At 38.0% G+C, this 22,900-nt stretch overlaps 1 protein-coding gene across 1 annotated transcript in view; it reads right to left on the bottom strand.

Annotated features, from left to right (window-relative positions):
* Positions 1-22,900, bottom strand: part of hsf5 (heat shock transcription factor family member 5) — a 48,539-nt gene that overhangs the window by 6,142 nt on the left and 19,497 nt on the right. Inside the window, exons 4-5 of the mRNA XM_078422482.1 lie at positions 7,625-8,176; positions 2,744-2,933 (exon numbers count right to left, since the gene is read on the bottom strand). Coding sequence (XP_078278608.1) covers positions 2,744-2,933; positions 7,625-8,176 — 742 coding nt within the window. The remainder of the gene's footprint in view (positions 1-2,743; positions 2,934-7,624; positions 8,177-22,900) is intronic.

The following is a 22,900-nucleotide window of genomic DNA, read 5'->3' as shown; positions in this document are numbered from 1 at the left end:
CTGCCAAAATGGCCAATTCCACATTTTTCTTCTTTAAGCCTCATTTGCCAAATCTTGGGCCATACACTTAACCTCCCCATATTTCTATAAAGCATCTTTATGGACTCTTCACAACATAATTTCCTTCCTGTCTTTGTGACTTTAAATTTATCACCATTCTTTTAATGCTTTCATCCAAGTTATTTATACAAATTGTAAAAAGTTCGGGCCTCAGCACTGATCCCTGTAGCAATCTCTGGTCACATCCTGCCAATCAGAAAAAAGCGCACTATGTCTACTCTCTTTTTCCTGTTAGGTAGCCATTGTAGTCAAGTCAAGTCAAGTCAATTTTATTTGTATAGCACATTTAAAAACAACCCACATTGACCAAAGTGCTGTACATCTGATTAGGTTCCAATGGGAAAAAAAAAGAAACATACAGTAGCACGCAAACAGTTCACAGCGCCTCCTCAATGAGCCTCAAACGCTAGGGAGTGGAAATTGTAAATTGTCATTGCAAAATTACTAATCATGCCTTCTACATTTTCATCCAAATTGTTGATATAAACCACAAACAGCAATGGGTCCAGCACCAATCCCTGAGGCACACCACTAGTCACAGACCCCCAGTCCAAAAAACAACCTTCCACCATCACTCTCTGCCATGTGGAACCTTATCAAAAATGCCTTGCTGAAGTCCACATAGACAATATATACTGCTTTGCCCTCATCAACCTTTTTGATTACTTCTTCAAAAAACTCAATCAGTTTTGTAAGACATGATCTCCCATGTACAAAAAAATGCTGACTATCCCTAATCAGCTCCATCTTTCCAAATGCATATATTTTCTTTACCCCATACAATACTCTCCAGCAACTTGCCTACCACAGATGCTCGGCTCATTGGTCTGAGTTCCTGGGCTTTACCTTGCTATCATGACAATGAAGAAAAAAATTGTCAGACTAGTTCCTGGGATAGCACATTCGTAATTTCAGGTGCAAATGAATGGGCTCCCTATTCTCTGGTGTTAAAAGGATGAGAAGCAAGCTCAATGAAAATTCTTAGAGCTCAACAGTGTAAATAGGGCATATACAGGGAGAATATTTCTCTTGCTTACGTGGTTAGGTATTTGGGAATGAAATGAGAAGTTTCTTCACTCAAAGGGTAGTGAATATTTGCAATTCTCTTGGCTCTAAGGTCTGTGAAGGATCAGCCTGATTACATACAAAAACAAAATTTCTAGATATTGAAGGAATCATGCAAAATGGGGATAGGGTGGGAAAATGATGTTTGAGTTCAAATCAGTTTCATTATCTTATTAAACAATGGATCTAGCTTGAGGGGTCCAAGGGTCTACCCTGCTCCTGTTCTTATAGTTTAATAACCTAGATGAGGGTTTTAGATCTCACTGTTCTGGAATAGCAAAATCCTGGTCACAGCTGGCAGCATTCAAAGTCCTTCTTATGTTGTATGCACGAGGGTGTTAAGCTTAAATCTTCATGGAAGGTGCCTCATCACTCAGAACCACATTATGAAATGGTTATTGGTGTCCCATTGTTCATGTCTCCTCCTAATTAGCCATGATGCTCTCATTGCTATACAGAACTCATACGAAAGTTGGAAGATGGACTGCATTTCATCAGCTGACAACACACCATCAATTTCAGTGCACAGCCTTCTCGTGAGTGTTTTCTAATTGCCTTATCTGTCGCCCCCAGGATCATATTTTGTGTAGTTATCATCTGTGCAGTTATCACCTTGTGTAGTTATCATCTGGTGAGCCCCTGCCTCTGATGTCAATTTATTCCAAGTGTTCCCTCCCATGCATGTATCCACCTGACCTACTTTCATTTTCCCTTGTGTATCAATATCTGAGATGCCCCTATGCATATGTGATGTTGCAATGACACATTGTGCTTTTCATCACCATCACATTCCTCTACCACCGTATCTTTCTTAAATGACCTCCAGCCCAGGTGGATGGGGAGTTAAAGGGCATGTGAAATAAATGAAAATAAGTGGTTGGATGGAATTGCTTTGAGAACTGTTGTAGACTTGTTGGGCTGAACCGCCTCATTGTATGCCGTAAAGAAAAAATATCAGTGAATCATGGAGGGTTGTTTATTTCATATATTTCATGGAAGAACTTCAAACGTTTGTGCCCATCCCAGGAAATCACCTGGCACTAACAGGAAATTAAGTATATAGCCATATACATATGCTTATCAGAGTATAATGATGATCATTGTATAATTGTGCTTGTCTTGAATGTCTATTTGATTAAAAATAACATGCTTATTTTATAATAATTTGGTGAAATCAGGAACTCTCCACTGTATGTATAACATTTTATAATTCAACATGTGCTCACCAACAGTAAACAAAATTGCATTTTAACCCAATAGCAACACAATCAAATTTTGGACTTTTGTTGGAAGCATCTGTAACTATTACTAAAAACATTTAAAAATATTGAGAAAAGATCATGGAGGTCAATACATAAATACAATAATAGTCAAACAACACATTGTCTATCAATTGAGCAAAATGTACTAAAGCTGTAAATGTATTAGCTATTTTAATGATAAATAGTTCTTCCTATCCTTACCTAAAACTTACAGAAACAAGACTTTATGAATTCTGTAACAATATTTTTGAATTCATACTTTACCTTTTTTTTAAATTATGGAGAAGTAAAAAAATACAGAGGCATGACACACCCGTGCATAGGTTCAAGCTTATATTTAATTTAGATTTTCTTACCAGGAGACTTAGCCTGCTGGCTACTGTTTTGTCGTCTTGATTTGATAGGAGTAGATCCAATAGTATTAGCTGCAACTGTGTCTTTTGGTATGTCAAAGTCAGATAGCAGCGCTGAAATAATGGTTCTTGATCGATCAGTGTTCTGGATGGAATCCAAGGAGCCAGTTTGATAGTCAGTACCATGTACCGTCTGCAGGAATGAAGATTTACATAAATTTAAATAGCATAAACCAATTACATTGTTACGCTTTAAAATAACTGAATTGATTGTCATGATTTAAGGCCTTTGGCCTTGAAAGATGCAGTGTAAAGCAAGTATTTTATTTTAAACAGTTTTGATCCACACTACTTTGAACTGATTTAGGAATACTAGTTCAGAAATGTCTTGGCAAGTGTTTTAAGTGTTTTAATCTGTCAAGGGCGGCACACCAATAACCAATTTATTTGTGGGTCCACTATTGAAAATCTAGAAATGTCTGAGGTACAAGGGATCAGGCACCACTGACTTAGTCTTACATCAAGATATTAAAATGCAACAGTACAATCTATTTGAAAGACATATGTAGAAAAAGTTACAAAAGAAAAATTATAAATGTTTTTCAATTATTTTCAAGAATGCCAGATTAAAGGAATGTTCATTTATGCTACCTTTTTCATCGTGGAATTGTATTATTCAAGTTATTTCTATCCGCAGGTTATATAAATGTTTCTCCCTCTTTTGTAAACAAAGCGATACACAAGCAGAGGAGACAACAACTCATTATGGGGTACAACCAATGTTACGTGATCTTACCTGGATGGAGTAGACGGAGCTTACCATCATTGGAACAGCTATTGCCAAAGACTGCAGAAGATGATGTTACATTTTATATATTTGTTTGCGGATTTTGGGCGGCATTGGCATTATCAGTATTCATTGTGAGCTTCTAATTGCCATTGAGAAGGTGGTGGTATGTTGCCATTTTGAGTAATTTAAGTCCTATAGGTGAACCTAATTCTCCTTCTCATATGCCATCACCTACTCACTCCACCGCTTCTGAATTAGAAAGTGCAAATTGTATAGACATGCACTTCCTGCATTCATGCTCAAATCCTTAGTACATCCTAACGCATTTCTCCTTTGAAGTATCCAAGAACTGTAACACCCATCAACTGGTTACCAACACTGGTGAACATTGCTCCTCTGAAATCAGAAGCCTGGTTCCTGTCATTTGCTTTGTCTATCACAGATTGACATTTCCATCACACTGATCCACTACAGAAATGGAGATATGCCAAGATGATGGCTCAAAACAACTATACCACTTTAAAAGTGACTCCAATTATATACCATGCATTCATGAGGAACAATAGAGGTCATGATACAACCAGACCAACGACTCATTCAAAGACTACATCACCAACCCAATAAAAATGTGCCTGGAATAGTCTGGTAAAAATGTGACTTTTTTTTACACTGACAAAAGCTCAAATCCTCCTAATTGTGAATGCTGCAACTAAGATTAAATATCGGAAAATATCACCAAAGAATGCTATCTGCAAAATCCTTATCCTTATCCTAAAATTCCATGGTTGCCATGATGGATTTCAAACTCATACCTCTGGCTCAACAGTTTATATGCAGAATGACGTGGAACAGAACATTCAAAATATGACAATTAAAGCCTCTTGACCTCTGGACTCTTAAAATCTGGTTGTTACTCCAGCAACTTAACCTCAAGAATTGACCTGAAGACCCTGCCACAATATTATCTGCAACACTTCTCTGCACTCATGCAAGAACATGGATAACTCTACCCTGACCCAACATTGAAAACAAAGTCATGGAGTATCACAAGCAGGCCTGATCTAGTGCTGTAGACACAAAATGCTGGAGTAACTCAGTGGGACAGGTAGCATCTCTTGAGAGAAGGAATGAGTGAAGTTTCGGGTCAAGACACTTCTTCAGAACGAAAGTAAAAAAGAAGTTTGTAAGGACTTTCAAAAGAAGCTTTCAGGAAGACTACTTTCTTTGATTTCTCATATTTTTCTTCATATAATGAACATTATAGTTTGATTCCACCAAGATCTTCCACTTCATGTCTATCTACAGACACTGTTTGCTCTATCTTTCTGATATCACTTCGATGTGTGATTCTATATGTAAGATAACCACGAGGTGTTCTTCTCACACAAAATGATTAATATTCCTATTATACTAAACCTATTTTTTACATTGCAAAAGTTAAATTAAATTTAAAAGCTGTAAAATTCTTCGAGTAAGTCCCCCACCACTGACAAATTCCCCACTTGCTCTTGTGACAGTGTTATATCATCTTGTATTTTTCTAAAGTTGTTCTTGGTGCAAATCATAGTTAAAGAGATGAGAAACACATCAATCTGTGCATGAAGCATGTCACAAAATAATAAGAAGCAGAAGAGTGGTCAGCTGAGGTTGGGCCAGTAGAAACTAATAATGTTGTATAGAAATGCACCTGGTACAGTATAGACTTTCAAGGCAACTATTAAGATTGTAGGAGCTCATAGTCTTCTATGGGATTCACATGCTCTTCCATGATAGTCAGCTTCTATGCCATGAGTGGGTCACCACCTGTTTGGAGGGATAGCCTGAAATTCCTGGCAACTTTAGTCTGGAAAAAATGTATTTGTGAAGGTATGTGTTTGCAGTTACAGTGGATAGCAACCCATAAACATCTAAGAGCTGCCTGATGTTATATTCTGGTGGGCCTCTACATGAAACCCACCTAACTGAAGCAAGCATAAAGCTGCTTTTCTATTGTAAACTGTGGTTGTGGGTCTCTTGCAGTGTAAGTGTAAAATATAGTTAGAACCTTTTGGAGATATTTGGCAATGTGATTGAAATTTGCAGGAAGTTTGTTACACTCTCTCTAGCTGGAGATAGCCTTTATCAGGCACATGCACAAATGCAATGTACCTGTTAAAATCTAAATATACCTGTTTTTTAGTTTAGAAGCATGGCTACTTCAATGTCAGATGGAATGATAATAGACCAAAATGTTTTTATGTTTAGATCACTTAAAGGAAGGTTTTCAACAGAAACAGAAAATGATTAGCAGGCATTGAAAGATATCTTAGAACAGAATCTAGCAATGGTAACTATCTCAGGTGTATGACTCTAGTCTCAGAAATTTCTCTGATTCCCAGTGACTTCATTTACAATTCCTCCTTCGAGCCACATACAGATAAAATGCTTGAAGAAGAAAAAAATTAAGGACATGAGGAGAGAACAGGGTTATGGGACTGAATAGACAGCTTGCTCTTCAAAAGACCTGAAAACAATCCATGTACTCAATGGGATGCTCTGTAATTTCCTCTGCTTTAGAGTAACCAAATACAGATTTGGTGATTGCTTTGTGAAAAGCATGTATTCAATTCAAATGAGTAACTCTGATCTTCCATCATGAGCCTACTTTGACCTCTCTTATTTTGGCATTTTACAGTCATCAAATTTCAACTTTGAATTCAAAAATATCATATAATCAGCCTTTAGTTTGTCTTTGACCTGGCCAGCCCCAATGAAAGATCATCAATTGTAATGTTAACTCAGTTTTTCTCTCCCAACAGATACTGCCTGTCTTGCTGCTATTTTCATAATTCTCTATTATTTCAGATGTACAGCAATTACCTCACAGTATCTTACAGCATCAGCACTGATTTCTGTTATGCTCACACCTGTTCTCATTCATTTTCTTCTATATGCATTCCTCTGTTTGCATTCCAGTCTCTTAGTTTCCACATTTTCAGCGAGATCTTCTTCTTTCCCCTTCTGTGAAACTTGAAATATGCTTCTTTTATAAATGATGATAAATTATCTATCTGAAATATTAACTGTTTCTCTCTATGCATATGCTGCCTGACCTGCTGAGTGCTACTCACACATTCTGTTTTTATTTCAGATTTCCAGCATCTAAGGGTATTTGCCTTTTGTTTGTTTCCGTGCTGCACTTATCTATGATTCTTTAAAATAAACTTGACAATTACTATCAACAAATGGGATTGCGTGCTATTGGAAATGCATAAGTAAATACTGCATATGAATACTCTAGATGGACTGAAGGACTTCAATCCGTAACCATATTGCTGAGGTTATTGATATACTCTTGACTCTTGAATACAGTTAAGTGACACAGAATATCACAAATAACACAGCAAGTGATTCAACATCTGCAAGGTAAAGGACAATAAATGTTCTGGATTATTTTCTTTTCTCATTTCCAATTTAGGTTGATACTTGAAATATTTGACTACCTTTTCACTTTAACATTTGTACTACTATCTGTATTTGTTCCAGATTTTCAGCATTTGTCCTTTTTCCGTATATTTCGAGAAAGTATGATAATAAATAAAAACAACACACTCTGTGCTCCATCTGCTAATTCAACAGAGATATTAACATTTTATTTTTTTAAATGGGAGATATTCATATCTGATCAGAAAATGAAAACAAAAATGTTTAAATGATAACTTTGTTTTTGTCTGAATTTCATTGATTTATGTGAGGTCAAAGCTAGTATTTACCACTATTACATACTAACAAATCCAGCTTGGCCTTTCATGGCCTTTCACACTTTAATAGAATGGTGAAAATAAATTCCTGTTGAAGAATTTCATAGAATTTTATCCAGACTTGATGTGCAGAATATATAAATATATTTCTTTACAGCTATGAAGCAGAATATTAATACAATTGGAGATAGCATTGTAACGCTTATAAAACTGGCTTTCTTGTGTTTTTCTAGTGATGATATGGTCTATTATTGTAAGAATGATAACTGCTCCTAAACAAATCCATTAATCAGTTTGCTTACAACATGTAACTTTTTCACATACTGGGTTAACAATGTTTCTCTTATAACTTACTCTTTCAGAGCTGGATTCTGGTCCATCCTCAACAAACACTATTGGGTGCAGAGATGCATTATGGCACAGCTTAGACACCTTGCCTTGAGGTAGACATTGATCAGGAGGTACTGATTCTGGTACAATGCTTAGAATGGTTGTATTCTCAGATGGCTGTGAAGTAGTTGTATGCATGCTGTCAGCAACTACTGGCAGTGAACATGAGAGTGGCTGGTCTGTTGTGGCTGCTACCACAAAAGACTTAATCTCTGAGACTGCGGAAGTGAGAGACTGAATTTTCATTGCTTGTTCATTGGCTCCTGCATTGTCAGTAAATGTTGGAGTGCTAGGGGTCTGCTGGGTGTTCCGTGATTGTTGCATTGGTGATGAATTCTCAGTGGTATCCATTTTCACCAGCTGAATCTTTGGAGAAGCTCTTAATTCATCCACTATCTGAAAAACAGTTTCCAAGTTAACTTCAGACTTTTTGGATTCGTCTGTAGCAGTGCAGTGCCAGGCTGCTGGATTGTTGTGTAGAACATCAACAGGATATGAAGACTGCATGGCAGCATTCTAAGGGCAAGAAAATTGAAATTTCAATGTGCATATTGCAATATAAATTTGGCTTAAAAAAACTATAATTGTATTTGTTTAAAACACTGAAGAATTTTTACATTGTCTATGCAGTATATATAACTTAATTTTTTAACAATTGTGTACTTCCTTTTTGTACAACTAGACATCTTGTTGATTTTATGTCAATATTATTCCATCAGAAATTCCAGACCCTGGTTCATAATTCAGATGAAAGCAGGTGGGGCAGGGGTGAGTGGATGGGGAAAACAAAAAAAGAGAGCAGAAAACAGGGTAGGCAGGTGAGTATATAATGGGAGTAAAAGATTGAGTGTAAATTACTTGAAATTAGAAAATTCATTGTCCATACTGTTGGATTGTAAGTTCCTCAAGCAAAATATTAAATGTTATTCTTCTAATTTGTATTAGCCTGTCCATAGCAATGTGGAAGCTGAGCACAGACAGATCAACACAGGGAATGAGAGTTAAAACAGCATGCAACCACAAGCTCAAGGAGTGCAAGTGTTTTACAGTAGTTGCTTATTCTCCATTTGTTTTCCCCAGTATGTTCTTTTCATGTAAATACCAATCACGATTCCACCAGATCTAGATTTTTCCTCAACAGCCTTTGACATTTTTGGCATTAAATTCATCAGCCGAGAATCCCATTCAATTATCTTACATAACTTGCATAAACTTATCCCCATCAAAACAATATTGTTCTGATAATGGTCATATTTCAAACAGAATGATCTTTAATACAACAGATAGGTAACAAAACCAAGCAATTCATGGACTTAAATCAATCAAGATAAAGAGCGTACACCTAAATACATGGGATTCAGCGGAGCAGCAAAATATGTTGTCTATATAAAGGCACACAGAGTCACATGGATATATCACATGAAATGAAATTTAACTGTAGATCTGTTATCTATTGGCATGTACTTAGACAAATGTGAGTCTGGTGGATAGTCAGAATAATATAATTTGAGGGAATCCTTGCATTCGCAAGGCCAGGTGGTAAATCAGCGTGGAGAACAAAGGGAAGTAATGATAAGAATAAGCACAGTTTGGACTTAAAACAACACATTTTCAGCTGCAAAAACACTTGTTCAATACTAGTAGAAATACATCACTGGATCATTGGTGGATTGACCACCAAGGTACCTGTGAGTACGTGGGGTTAAATTCATAATTTAAAGAGAGAATATATTGGAAATTGCTGTTATTGTAATGTCTCAATATAAGTAAAAACAAACCATTAAAGAATAATAAATTATAATTTGTTGCTATTCATTAAATTCACTGGATTAGATTCCTGTACAATTGATTACTCGTTCAATTCCCAATGGTAGAAACACAGCCAGGTTTAGTGGAGGTATTTCATCTACATGGGGGTATACTTTAATGTGAATATAGCTAGAGAGTGATGGAAGAATGAATGTAAAACTCTGAGTACAAAATAAATAAAAACAGATGTAGAACATTTATTTCTTCTGTGTCTGCTGTGATAATTAATAAGACCATGGCTGATCTTTTACATTAGCAAAACTGCCTACATTAACCCAATAAGCTTGATTCCCCTAATATATGAAAAAAAGAATCTCTATCAATCCCTGGCCCAAATATGATTAGTAACTTAGCCTCCACACTCATTTTGGGTAGAGAATTTCAAATTTTCATTATTCTCTGGAGGACATTTCTTCTCATCTCTCTGAAGACTCAAGAGAGTCAAAAGTATTTTATTGTCATATGTACCAGATAGAACAATGAAATTCTTACCAGCTGCAGCAGAAACAGAATATATAAACATAGTACACTGTACACAATATGATAAACGAGAAAGAAAAAAAGTTCATACTCACAAGTACCCAGACATATGATATAAACACCGATCAGCCAAAACATTATGACCACTAACAGGTGAAGTGAATCACATTGATTATCTTGTTACAATGGCACCTGTCAAGGGGTGGGGATATATTAGGCAGCAAGTGAACAGTTAGGCAGCAAGTGAACAGTTAGGCAGCAAGTGAACAGTTAGGCAGCAAGTGAACAGTTAGGCAGCAAGTGAACAGTTAGGCAGCAAGTGAACAGTTAGGCAGCAAGTGAACAGTTAGGCAGCAAGTGAACAGTTAGGCAGCAAGTGAACAGTTAGGCAGCAAGTGAACAGTTAGGCAGCAAGTGAACAGTTAGGCAGCAAGTGAACAGTTAGGCAGCAAGTGAACAGTTAGGCAGCAAGTGAACCGTTAGGCAGCAAGTGAACCCGGAGACTCGGGTTCGATCCTGACTGCGGGTGCTGCACTGTGGGGAGTTTGTGCGTTCTCCCCGTGGCCTGCGTGGGTTTTCTCCGAGATCTTCGGTTTCCTCCCACACTCCAGGGACGTACAGGTATGTAGGTTAATTGGCTGGGTAAATGTAAAAATTGTCCCTAGTGGGTGTAGGATAGTGTTAATGTACGGGGATCGTTGGGCGGCACAGACTTGGTGGGCCGAAAAGGCCTGTTTCCGGCTGTATATATATGATATGATATGATATTATATGAACAGTTAGGCAGCAAGTGAACAGTTAGGCAGCAAGTGAACAGTTAGGCAGCAAGTGAACAGTTAGGCAGCAAGTGAACAGTTAGGCAGCAAGTGAACAGTTAGGCAGCAAGTGAACAGTTAGGCAGCAAGTGAACAGTCAATTCTTGATATGTTGGATGCAGGAGAAATGGGCAGGAGTAAAGACCTGAGCAAAGACCTGAGCGACTTTGACAAGGGCCAAATTGTTATGGCCAGACGACTGGGTCAGAGCATCTCTGAAACGGCAAGGCTTGTGGGGTGCTCCCGGTCAACAATAGTGAGTACCTACCGACAGTGGTCCGAGGAGGGACAAACCACAAACCAACGACAGGGTGTTGGGCGCCCAAGGCTCATCAATCCACGAGGGCAATGAAGGCTATCCTGTCTGGTCCGAAATGGCAGAAGGTCTACTGTGGCACAAGTCACAGAAAATTTTAATGGTGATCACGGGAGGAAAGTGTCACAATGTACAGTACATTGCATCCTGCTGCGTATGGGGCTGCACACGGAGGACCAACAGCATATTTGGTGAATGTTTTGGCTCATCAGGTCATAATGATTTGACTGATATATATATACACACACATATATATACACACATGTACTCAAAAAACAAATAATAGTAGTGCACTAATAATAATAATAATAATAATAGTCTATTGTAATTCAGAGCTTATTTGAGGTTGTAGTGTTTAATAGCCTGATGGCTATAAGGAAGAAGCTGTTCCTGAACCTAAACATTACAGTTTTCAGGCTCCTGTACCTTCTTCCCGATGGCAAGGGTGAAATGAGTGTGTGGCCAGGATGGTGTGGGACTCTGATGATGCTGGCTGCCTTTTTGAGGCAGCGACTCCAATAAAGCCCTTCGATGGTGCGGAGGTCAGAGCCGGTGATGGACTGGGCAGTGTTCACAACTTTTTGCAGTCTTTTCCATTCCTGGGCATTAAAATTGCCGAACCAGGCCATCATGCATACTGTCAATGTGCTCTCTACTGTACAGCTGTAGAGGTTCAAGAGAATCCTCTCTAACATACCATATCTCTGTAATCTTCTCAGGAAGTAGAGGTATTGATGTGCTTTATTATTATTATTTTTTTATTTTTTATTTTTTAAAGCATATGTACAAATAATAATAAACGACAAACTGGTTATAGAGTTCTTACATAGCTTCAGTTTTTAAATTTTTAAAGAAAAAATAAAGATGAAAAGAGGCTGGAAAAAAAGACTATAAAGTAATAGAGAGCAAAGAAAAAAGAGAATTACTAACATAAAGATTATGGGGATAGATCCGGGAGTTAATGAGTATAGTTGTACATCCAACCCTAAACTCAAGTTTTAACTTTAGTTTTAAATTTTAGTTTTGTGACAAACCCATTTACCTTTTTAAAAATTCAATAAATGGAGACCATATTTTAAAAAATAGATCTGGTTTGTCAATTAAGGCAAACCTTATTTTTTCCAAATGCAAGGTTTCGGTCATTTCCGTAATCCACATTTTAATTGTGGGGGTTACTGTTTTTTTCCAAAATTTAAGTATTAATTTTTTCGCAGTTATTAAACTGTAGTCAAGAAAGCGTCTCTGACTTAGTGTAAAGTTTGTAATGTGTTCTGATAATCCTAAAATGATTAATTTTGGATCTAAATCCAGTTGGTTATCGATAACTTTAGAAATGATTTTTAAAATATCGATCCAAAAATTTTGCATGTTTGTACAAGTCACAAAAGTGTGAGTTAAATTGGCTTCTTGAAATTGACATTTATCACAAATAGGAGAGATACTTGGGAAGATCCTGTTTAATTTTGTCTTCGAATAATGTAATCTGTGTAATATTTTAAATTGTATTAATGTCTAGTGTTTAAGGAGCATTGATGTATGTGTTGTAAACTTTCGTCCCATATGTCTTGCGTTATGGGTTGAGCCAATTCGTCCTCCCATGCTCGTCTATATGATTCTGATGACGGAATGTCGGTATCTAAAAGAGTGTTATAAATATAAGATATTAATTTATTTGTATTGTAGTGACGGTTCAAGCATTCATCAAGAATTCCTGGGCCTCTAAATCTATATTCTTGTGTATGTGATTTTACATAATCTCTGATTTGTAAATATCTAAAAAAATTATTAGCATGTAATCCATACTTCTGTTGTAATTCCTGAAAAGAGAGAAAAGTTCCCTTATGATAGAGGTCTCCCACCATTTTAATTCCATAACTTTTCCATTGAATGAATCCTCTATCTGAAACAGACGGTTTGAAAGAAGGGTTATTTGCAATGGGTAGGAAGAGAGATAAATTACTCAATTTTAAAGTGAGTTTTAATTGTTTCCAAATACGGATAACACTATGTATAATCGGATTTCCTCCATATGTTTTTTTATTCAAAGTTATTGGGGCGAATAAGATCGCACCAATATCAAATGGTAAGCAATCCTCCTTCTCCAACTTTAACCAATCTGGTTGCCGATCAATGTCGTTCAGCCAGAAGGTTATATTTTTAATATTAACTGCCCAGTAATAAAATAGGAAGTTTGGTAAAGCAAATCCTCCATTAGTTTTAGACTTGCATAAATGTCTTTTATTTATTCTATGGGTCTTATAATCCCAAATAAAATTAGTAATAATTGAATCCATTTTTTTGAAAAAATTTTTTGGAAGGTGTATCGGAATTGCTTGAAATAAGTATAGTAGCTGTGGGAGGAAGATCATCTTCCTGTATGAAACTTTCCAATCCGCTCCAACCACAGTACTGAAACTGCGCTCCTCAAAATCACAAACGACCTTTTCCTCTCCTCTGACGCTGGCAACCTCAACATCCTCATCCTACTTGACCTCAGCGCCGCCTTTGACACCATAAATCACTCCATTCTCCTCACCCGACTTGAAACCTCCTTTAACATCACCGGCACAGCCCTATCCTGGTTCAAATCTTACCTCTCTGACATCCTCTACCTGTTCCCCCTTGGTCAATTAATCCGCCGTCATGGTCTCAACTTCCACTGCTTCGCCGATGATATCCAGCTCCTCATCTCCACCAAGTCAATCTCCACCACCACACACTCTACACTGACAAACTGCATCACTGAAATAAAATCTTGGCTTCAATCAAATTTCCTCAAACTCAACTGCAACAAATCTGAAATCATCATCATTGGTCCAAAAACGCTCACCAAATCCACCCAAAACTTCATCCTCAATATTGATGATTTTTAAGTATCAATAAAATTGTCCCTAGTGGGTGTAGGATAGTGTTAATGTACGGGGATCGCTGGGCGGCACGGACTTGGTGGGCCGAAAAGGCCTGTTTCCGGCTGTATATATATGATATGATATGATATGATATGATGGTCTCCCAGTATCCACCTCCCCTCACATCCGGAATCTTGGAATCATCTTTGATCAAACCCTCTCCTTCGACAAACACATCACAAAGACAGCCTTCTTCCACCTCAAAAACATTGCCCGTCTCCGTCCATCCCTCTCCTCCACAGCTGCAGAAACCCTCATCCACGCCTTCATCACCTCCCGTCTGGACTACTGCAACAGCCTCCTCTATGGCTCACCCTCAAAAATCATCAGTAAACTTCAATACATTCAAAACTCCGCTGCCCGTCTACTCACCCACTCCCCGATCCGTGACCATATCACCCCCGTCCTTTACAAGCTCCACTGGCTCCCCATCCCCCAGAGAATCCAGTACAAAATCCTCCTCATGACCTACAAAGCCCTCCATAACCTGGCCCCATCCTACCTGACTGACCTCCTCCACAGGCACACTCCCACCTGCACCCTCCGCTCTGCTGCTGCCAATCTCCTGTCGTCCCCCCATCCGGACCAAACTCAGATCCTGGGGGGACAGGGTTTTCTCCATCGCTGCTCCCACCCTATGGAACTCACTACCCCAAACCGTCAGACTCCTCCTCACTCACCACATTCAAAACATCACTGAAGTCTCACCTGTTCAGCACTGCCTTCAACCACTGACCGTCACCTCACCTTCTGTCTCCTTTTTCTGTTCGTTTACTTATTTATCTATTTACTTATTTATCTATTTATTTACTTCTCTATGTTCTAGTAATCCCTGTAAAGCGTCTTTGAGTGTTTGAAAAGCGCTATATAAATGTAATGCATTATTATTATTATTATTATCTTTATAGCATTAATTCGACCAGCTAGTGAAATGGGGAGTGTTTTCCAAAATTGGATATTTCTATGTAATTTAGTAACTAAAGAAGGGAAATTTGATTTAAATAAAGAAGTATATTTCCTAGTCACGTAGATTCCAAGGTATTTGAACTTTTCATAGGCAATTTTAAAAGGGAATTGTTGAAGTATAGCTGGATTTTGTTCCGTAATTGGCATGATTTCGCTTTTGAACCAATTAATTCTATATCCGGAGAATGAGCCAAATTGAGTTATGAGATTTAGTAAATTCGGAATGCTAATTTCAGGGTTTGTGATGTATAATAGTACATCATCCGCATATAAGGAAATTTTGTTAATTGTATGTTTAGTGTTGTAGCCGTGAATGTCTGGGTGTGATCTGATACTCTCGGCGAGTGGTTCTATAACGAGGGCAAATAGAAGCGGAGATAGTGGACATCCTTGTCTACAACCTCTGGATAAGTTAAATTTTGGTGACAACATTTGGTTTGTCAATATTCTAGCTGTTGGAGTTTTATATAAAAGTTTCACCCATGAGCCACGAGTTGGAATTTTTCCATCACGGAGAAAAGATAGGGCCATTCCACTTGATCAAATGCTTTTTCAGCGTCTAGCGAAATGATTGCTAAGTCTTCGTTTAATATTCTATTTGAGTATATTATATTGAACAAACGTCTTAGGTTATAGAAAGAATATCGTTTAGATATAAACCTGATTGGTCAGGGTGTATTAATTTATCAATGACTAAACTTAATCTATGGGCTAAAACCTTAGCTAATATCTTCTGATCAGTATTTAAAAGAGCTATGGCTCTATACGAACCAGGGTCTTCAGAATCCTTATCTTTTTTAGGGATAAGTATTATTGTTGATTCAGTCAAAGTTTGTGGTAATATCTGTTGTTTAAAGGCGTAACTATATACAGTTTGTAAGCGTGGGGAGATCAAGTCACTAAATATTTTATAAAATTCATTATTTACCCCATCAGGACCCGGGGTCTTCCCATTTTTCAAGGACTTAATGACATCTTCAATGTCATTCGTAGTTATTTCTGCGCCCAGTAAATTTCTCTCATTGTCATTTAAACCAGAGAGGTTATATTTCTGCAGAAAGTTTTGCATATTCGCAGGGCTATCTATTATGTTTGATGAGTATAATGTCTGATAAAATTGCAAAAATCTCTCGTTAATGTCCTTGGGTAATTTAAGCAAGTCTCCGTTGTCTGATCTGATTTTATGAATTGTGGATTCGTCTTCTAATTTACGGAGTTGTCGGGCTAGCAATTTCTGTGGCTTATCTCCAAATTCAAAATATATTTGTTTAGTGTGCTGAAAAAGCCTTAAGATTTGAGCTGAAAGTATATGATTTAACCTATATTTAAGAGCAGCAATTTTATTATGTATTATCATATCATATCATATCATATCATCATATCATATATATACAGCCGGAAACAGGCCTTTTCGGCCCTCCAAGTCCGTGCCGCCCAGTGATCCCCGTACATTAACACTATCCTACACCCACTAGGGACAATTTTTTACATTTACCCAGCCAATTAACCTACATACTATATTATAATGGAAGGAGCGATCACGTTTGTTGTGTCTAGCTGTTTTATCTGTCTTTCTAGCTCATGTTGTTCAGCTCGGTTCTTCTTTTTTTGGGATGCCTGAAAGGCAATAATACATCCTCTCACAAACGCTTTGAATGTTTCCCAGAGCAGGGAGGCAGATGTTTCAGGGAGGTCATTTGTCTGAAAAAAGGTTTTAATCTGCAAGTTGAGATAGTCGTAACATGCTGTTTCGTTTAAGATTTGTGGGTTGAATCTCCAATTAGTCTGTTTCTCCGTTACTCCTTGTAGTTTTACCCTAAATGTTAGAGGGGAATGATCGGATATAATAATGTTATGATATTTTGAATTATACGTATAAGGAATGAGTTTGGAGTCCACTAAGAAGTAGTCAATTCTTGAATATGTTTTATGCACTGGTGAATAAAAAGAATACTCACGGCCTGAGGGGTTTTCAATTCTCCAAACGTCTTTTATATTTGCACTGTTTATATATGAATTTAATCATTCACATGACTTGGATTTTATTTTCCTTTGAGTTGACGATCTATCCAAATAAGGATCTAATGTACAATTTAAATCTCCTCCAATTATCAAATTGTATTGTCCAAATTCTGGAATAGTATTAAATATTTTCTTAAAAAATAGAGGGTTGTCAAAGTTTGGTGCATAGATATTCACCAATATCAGTTTTGTAGAATACAGTTCACCCACTAATATGACATATCTACCTTCAGTATCAACAATAGAAGAGGTATGTTTGAATGGTATACCCTTACGGATTAAAATGGCTACCCCTCTTGATTTAAAGGATAATGATGAATGAAGCAATTTGTCAATCCATTTGCCTTTCAGTCTATTATGTGCCACGTTTTTGAGATGGGTTTCCTGAAGAAACATTATATCAGCATTAATTGATTTTAGATGTGAAAGTACTTTACCTCTTTTGATTGGTTCATTAATGCCCTTGACATTCCAGCTACAAAATGTAATACCTTTACCTCCAGATTTCGTAGTAGTATCTTGCATCTTAAAGATTAAATGGTCTGTGATAAAGTAAATGGTTTGTCACACGAACCATAGCATTCTTCTTGAGTGGAGGTTGGGTGGTCTTTTGTGATATTCGGAGTATCACCCGAAAGTATCTCCCAAAATGATATAAATACTTAATAATAACATAGTGAAAAAAATTAGAAGTAAGATAAGAACGTAGAGAGTTAAAAGAGTGCAGGAAAAGAAAAGAAACATCTAAAACTACAACTACAATTAGTGCAGTTAGTGAAAGCCACCCTATGGTGGCAAAAAAATTAAGGACTTCCGTAGCTTGTGACAAAATTAATACTAGCTCCGGTTTAAAAATATATATATTTTTAGAAGCAAGGGGAAATAAACAGGACAGGCCCAAAGGAATTTAATCCAAAATAGGCCCCTAGGGTGTATTAGTTAAATGTTAAAAGTAAAATTTACATGAGTCAAGTGTTACTTGAACTTCTTATTGGTAGTGATTAATAATATTTTTTTGTTAATAAAGATTAATAGTCATATAGCTTATTCACTGGTCTTGGAACTTTAAATTATAACGCCTTATAGCCCAATCAGTTCTCTGCCAGTGATTACAGCCGTGAAGTGGTATTCATCCCTTCAGCGAGTTTTCAATCTCTCGGGTGAATTCGAATGCTTTATTTTGATCAGTATAAAAGGTTTCTGTCTGCTTGTAGGTGACTCGCAGTTTGGCCGGGTACAACATTCCGAATCTGAGCGATGGGATCTTCCTCAGAATTGATCTTGTCTCATTAAAAAGTGCTCTTTTCTTAACCACCTCAGCAGGATAATCTCTAAAAATACGGATATTGTCGCCTTGGAATGATAAGTTTCTGTTGATAGCGATTCTCGACAAAATATCTACTAAGACGTGAGAGTAGTGTACCTTTAATATCAGATGCCTTGGGGGAGCGTCAGCAGCTGGCCGAGCTCTCAGTGCTCTGTGGGCTCGATCCAGCAAAGGTTTTGTGTCCAGTTTCAAAACATCCCGTAGGAGTTCAGCAGTGAAATCACAGAGATTTTTATCTTTCTCTTGGCCTTCTTTAACTCCAACAATCCTTAGGTTCTGACGTTTAGAGCGACCCTCTAAGTCAATGCATTTCTCGGTTACTTTCGCTAGTAGATCAGATAGGCGTTGAGTCTCCGTTAATACCCTTTTTGTTGTTTCAGCACTTGTCTCAGCTAGAACTTCCAACTCGCGTATAGCCTCGTCATGTTGATGTACCGTAGTAGTAATATGCTCCAACTTACTGGTAAAGTCGGAATCCAGCTTTTGTAGTTTAGAGTTTACTTCCACCATATGTTCGTTCATACTATCACATATTTCTTTCGTCACTGATGATAACTTCTCACTGATGATAGTTGATATTTCTCCCTTCAATCCTTTCAACGATATTAATTCATCTTTCATTTCCTGAAAATCATCCTTCATACTTGAAAGCTCCTCACCAACTATGGTTCGAAATTCCTCCAATCCAATTTTTTTAGGCTGTGGCTTTCGGGACTGTTTGGGAATTTCTTCTTGGGTCGGCACTGGAATTGAGGCTGAGGCTGAGGCTGATGCTTCCATCTGACCTGATTCCTCTTCCGGCAGCCTGGCCTTGCCAGCTCGTTTTGCAGCAGTTTTTAACGGGGGAGTGCGACTTATCGACATATAAACGGTAGGAGTCACGATCTAATGACTTCACTCACCCTTCGTTGAAAGTTATCGCCAAATTTCAGTGGACCTGTCCCGTTCTTTCCCCTTTAAGATCGGATTTTCTTCGGAGCTAGTTGACGCGTGGCTTTATCAGAGCATAGCGCCACCGGAAGTCTGATGTGCTTTATTTATAATTGCATCAGTGTGCTGGGTCCAGGAAAGATCTTTGGAAATATGCATGCCCAGGAATTTGAAGTTTTTGATTCTCTCCACCATGTTTGATATAAACAGGATTGTGGGTCCTCATCCTTCCTCTTCCAAAGTCCACAATCAGTTCATTGGTTTACTGATATTGAGAGCCAGGTTGTTGTGCTGGCACCATTTGGTCAATTGGTCGATCTCACTTCTATACTCTGATTCATCACCATCTGTACTTCTGTCTTCACTAAGGAAGATACAAACAATCTCCCAGATGTTCTAGTGGCCAGAGATCCTAGGGTAACGGAGGAACTGAAGGAGATTCACATTAGGCAGGAAATGGTGTTGGGTAGACTGATGGGACTGAAGGCTGATAAATCCCCAGGGCCTGATGGTCTGCATCCCAGGGTACTTAAGGAGGTGGCTCTAGAAATTGTGGACGCATTGGTGATCATTTTCCAATGTTCTATAGATTCAGGATCAGTTCCTGTGGATTGGAGGGTAGCTAATGTTATCCCACTTTTTAAGAAAGGAGGGAGAGAGAAAACGGGAAATTATAGACCAGTTAGTCTGACATCAGTGGTGGGGAAGATGCTGGAGTCAATTATAAAAGACGAAATTGCGGAGCATTTGGATAGCAGTAACAGGATCGTTCTGAGTCAGCATGGGTTTACGAAGGGGAAATCATGCTTGACTAATCTTCTGGAATTTTTTGAGGGTGTAACTAGGAAAATTGACTGGGGAGGATGTGGTGTACCTCGACTTTCAGAAAGCCTTTTACAAGGTCCCACGTAGGAGATTATTGGGCAAAATTAGAGCACATGGTATTGGAGGTAGGGTACTGACATGGATAGAAAATTGGTTGACAGACAGAAAGCAAAGAGTGGGGATAAATGGGTCCCTTTCACAATGGCAGGCAGTGACTAGTGGGGTACTGCAAGGCTCGGTGCTGGGACCGCAGCTATTTACAATATACATTAATAACTTGGATGAAGAGATTAAACATACCATTAGCAAATTTGCAGATGATACAAAGCTGGGTGGTAGTGTGAGCTGGGTGGTAGTGTGAGCTGGGTGGTAGTGTGAGCTGTGTGCAAGATGCTATGAGGTTGTAGGGTGACTTGGACAGGTTGTGTGAGTGGACGGATGCATGGCAGATGCAGTTTAATGTGGATAAGTGTGAGGTTATCCACTTTGGTGGTAAGAATAAGAAGGCAAATTATTATCTGAATGGTGTCAAGTTAGGAAAAGGGGACGTACAATGAGATCTGGGTGTCCTAGTACATCAGTCACTGAAAGGAAGCATGCAGGTACAGCAGGCAGTGAAGAAAGCCAATGGAATGTTGGCCTTCGTAACAAGAGGAGTTGAAAGAGGTCCTTCTGCAGTTGTATAGGGCCCTAGTGAGCACCTGGAGTACTGTGTGCAGTTTTGGTCTCCAAATTTGAGGAAGGATATTCTTGCTATTGAGGGCGTACAACATAGGTTTACTAGGTTAATTCCCGGAATGGCGGGACTGTCATATGTTGAAAAACTGGAGCGGCTAGGCTTGTATACACTGGAATTTAGAAGGATGAGAGGGGATCTTATCGAACCATATAAGATTATTAAAGGGTTGGACCCGTTAGAGGCAGGGAACATGTTCCCAATTTTGGGGGAGTCCAGAACCAGGAGCCACAGTTTAAGAATAAGGGGTAGGCCATTTAGAACGGAGATGAGGAAAAACTCTTTCAGTCAGAGAGTTGTAAATCTGTGGAATTCACTGCCTCAGAAGGCAGTGGAGGCCAATTCTCTGAATGCATTCAAGAGATCTAGATAGAGCTCTTAAGAATAGCGGAGTCAGGGGGTATGGGGAGAAGGCAGGAACGGGCTACTGATTGAGAATGATCAGCCATGATCACATTGAATGGTGGTGCTGGCTCAAAGGGCCGAATGGCCTACTCCTGCACCTATTGTCTATTGTCTATTGTCCAACAACGGTGATGTCGTCAACGAACATGAAGATGGAGTTCGCACTGTGACCGGCTACCTATCAGCAACTGAGCATCAACCCTAAATTAATTGCAAATCCATGTAAGAATTTTGCATATTTCAATTAAATTACTTCTCCGTTTGCACTCTCGGAGATGCAGGTCCACATATATTTAGGTATCTGAGATGCAAATATTTTTTTTATCACAGGTGAATTCTAGTGCTCTAACATTAACTGAGACAGAGTCAGTGTAAAAAGATAATACATGCAGAATTCTCATAAAGAATTATTAAGCAATATGTGCATCTCAACAAGAGAGTAACTCTGGACTTAGTTTTAGGCAATGATTCTTGTTAGGAAAATTAACAGTAATGGGGAGTATTTTGGAGATAATGATCATAATTCAGTTGTATTTAGAGTAAAGGCACACCAGCAGTAAATGCTCTAAATTAGAGTAAAGGCTATTTTACGAGGCTGAGATAAGATTTCTGAAATGTTTTTTGGAAACAACTAATTGGAGTAAATCTGTTTCAGAAGAGTAGAAGCATTCAAGGAAGAGACAACATTCTGATCAGATTTTTGAGAAGTTAATGTTTTTAAAAGGTTCTAGGACTAATTACTCTTGAGATAACAATTGTGATGGTGAATAACCTTCTTAACTGGATGGTTTATAGTTGGTTAGTTGGTTAAGAGCTAGAGATGAGTCACATTGCTAAAGGTCTGGAATCACATATTGGCACGGATAGATTAAAAAAAAGTTTTCATCCTCTGAATGGCAGATGGGAATTAATGATGATCTAGTAGTTTGTTGACTGACATAGCATCTAAATTTAATTCCAAATCATTGAATTGTATGCCACTAAAAGTGAGGGATCAGCACAAAGCTCACCATTGATGTTAAGCTGATTAACATTTTATTACTTGGTCTATTCCTTTCATATCCCTTTCTTCTTAAAAGGTCTTTCAGTCCTCCAAAGAGGATTGCAAAATTATGTTCAGACTGCAATTTTCTTCCTTACCCAGTTTACTTGGGACACACATCCACTTTTAAAGAAATTAAACTTAAAATTTACTCGACTTAGGGGATATGGTATGATTTAAAAAGTTGGGGATGATATCAAAACTATCTCTGTGGTTAATTATAATGGTACTTTGTACCTCTAGGAATCAAATTAGAGAGGTGAATCTAAGTGCCTGCATATTGTAGCTATGATCGGTAATGGGCAAATTTACTTAGTACCCTGTTGAGGCAATCAATCCATACATCATCTGCCTTCTGCATTTATGTGATGACAAATGTGAAAAGCTTTCCAAAGGTGTCTGGAACAAAGAAATAGAAAATAGAGGGAAATTATACTACCTGCAGTCATATGTCTAAATGGCATTTAAACAGGGATTGCGTCTATCACTGTGAGCTGTAGAAGTCAATTATCATTTAATGTGGCAAACACATCCTGCAGAAGCATTGTTTTTCTAAGAGGTCAAGGAAACTGAGCTGCAATCTGTAAACGTTGTAAAGTGGGCAGTCTCTGATTTGATCTTGGATTTCTCCTGTGCATTGTAGATTGTAGAGTGGCAT

This window comes from Rhinoraja longicauda, chromosome 26 (genome assembly GCF_053455715.1).
Source record: "Rhinoraja longicauda isolate Sanriku21f chromosome 26, sRhiLon1.1, whole genome shotgun sequence".
Lineage (NCBI taxonomy): Eukaryota > Metazoa > Chordata > Chondrichthyes > Rajiformes > Arhynchobatidae > Rhinoraja > Rhinoraja longicauda.
Note: the sequence above shows the minus strand (reverse complement) of the source record. Positions and strands in the feature narration are given on the sequence as shown.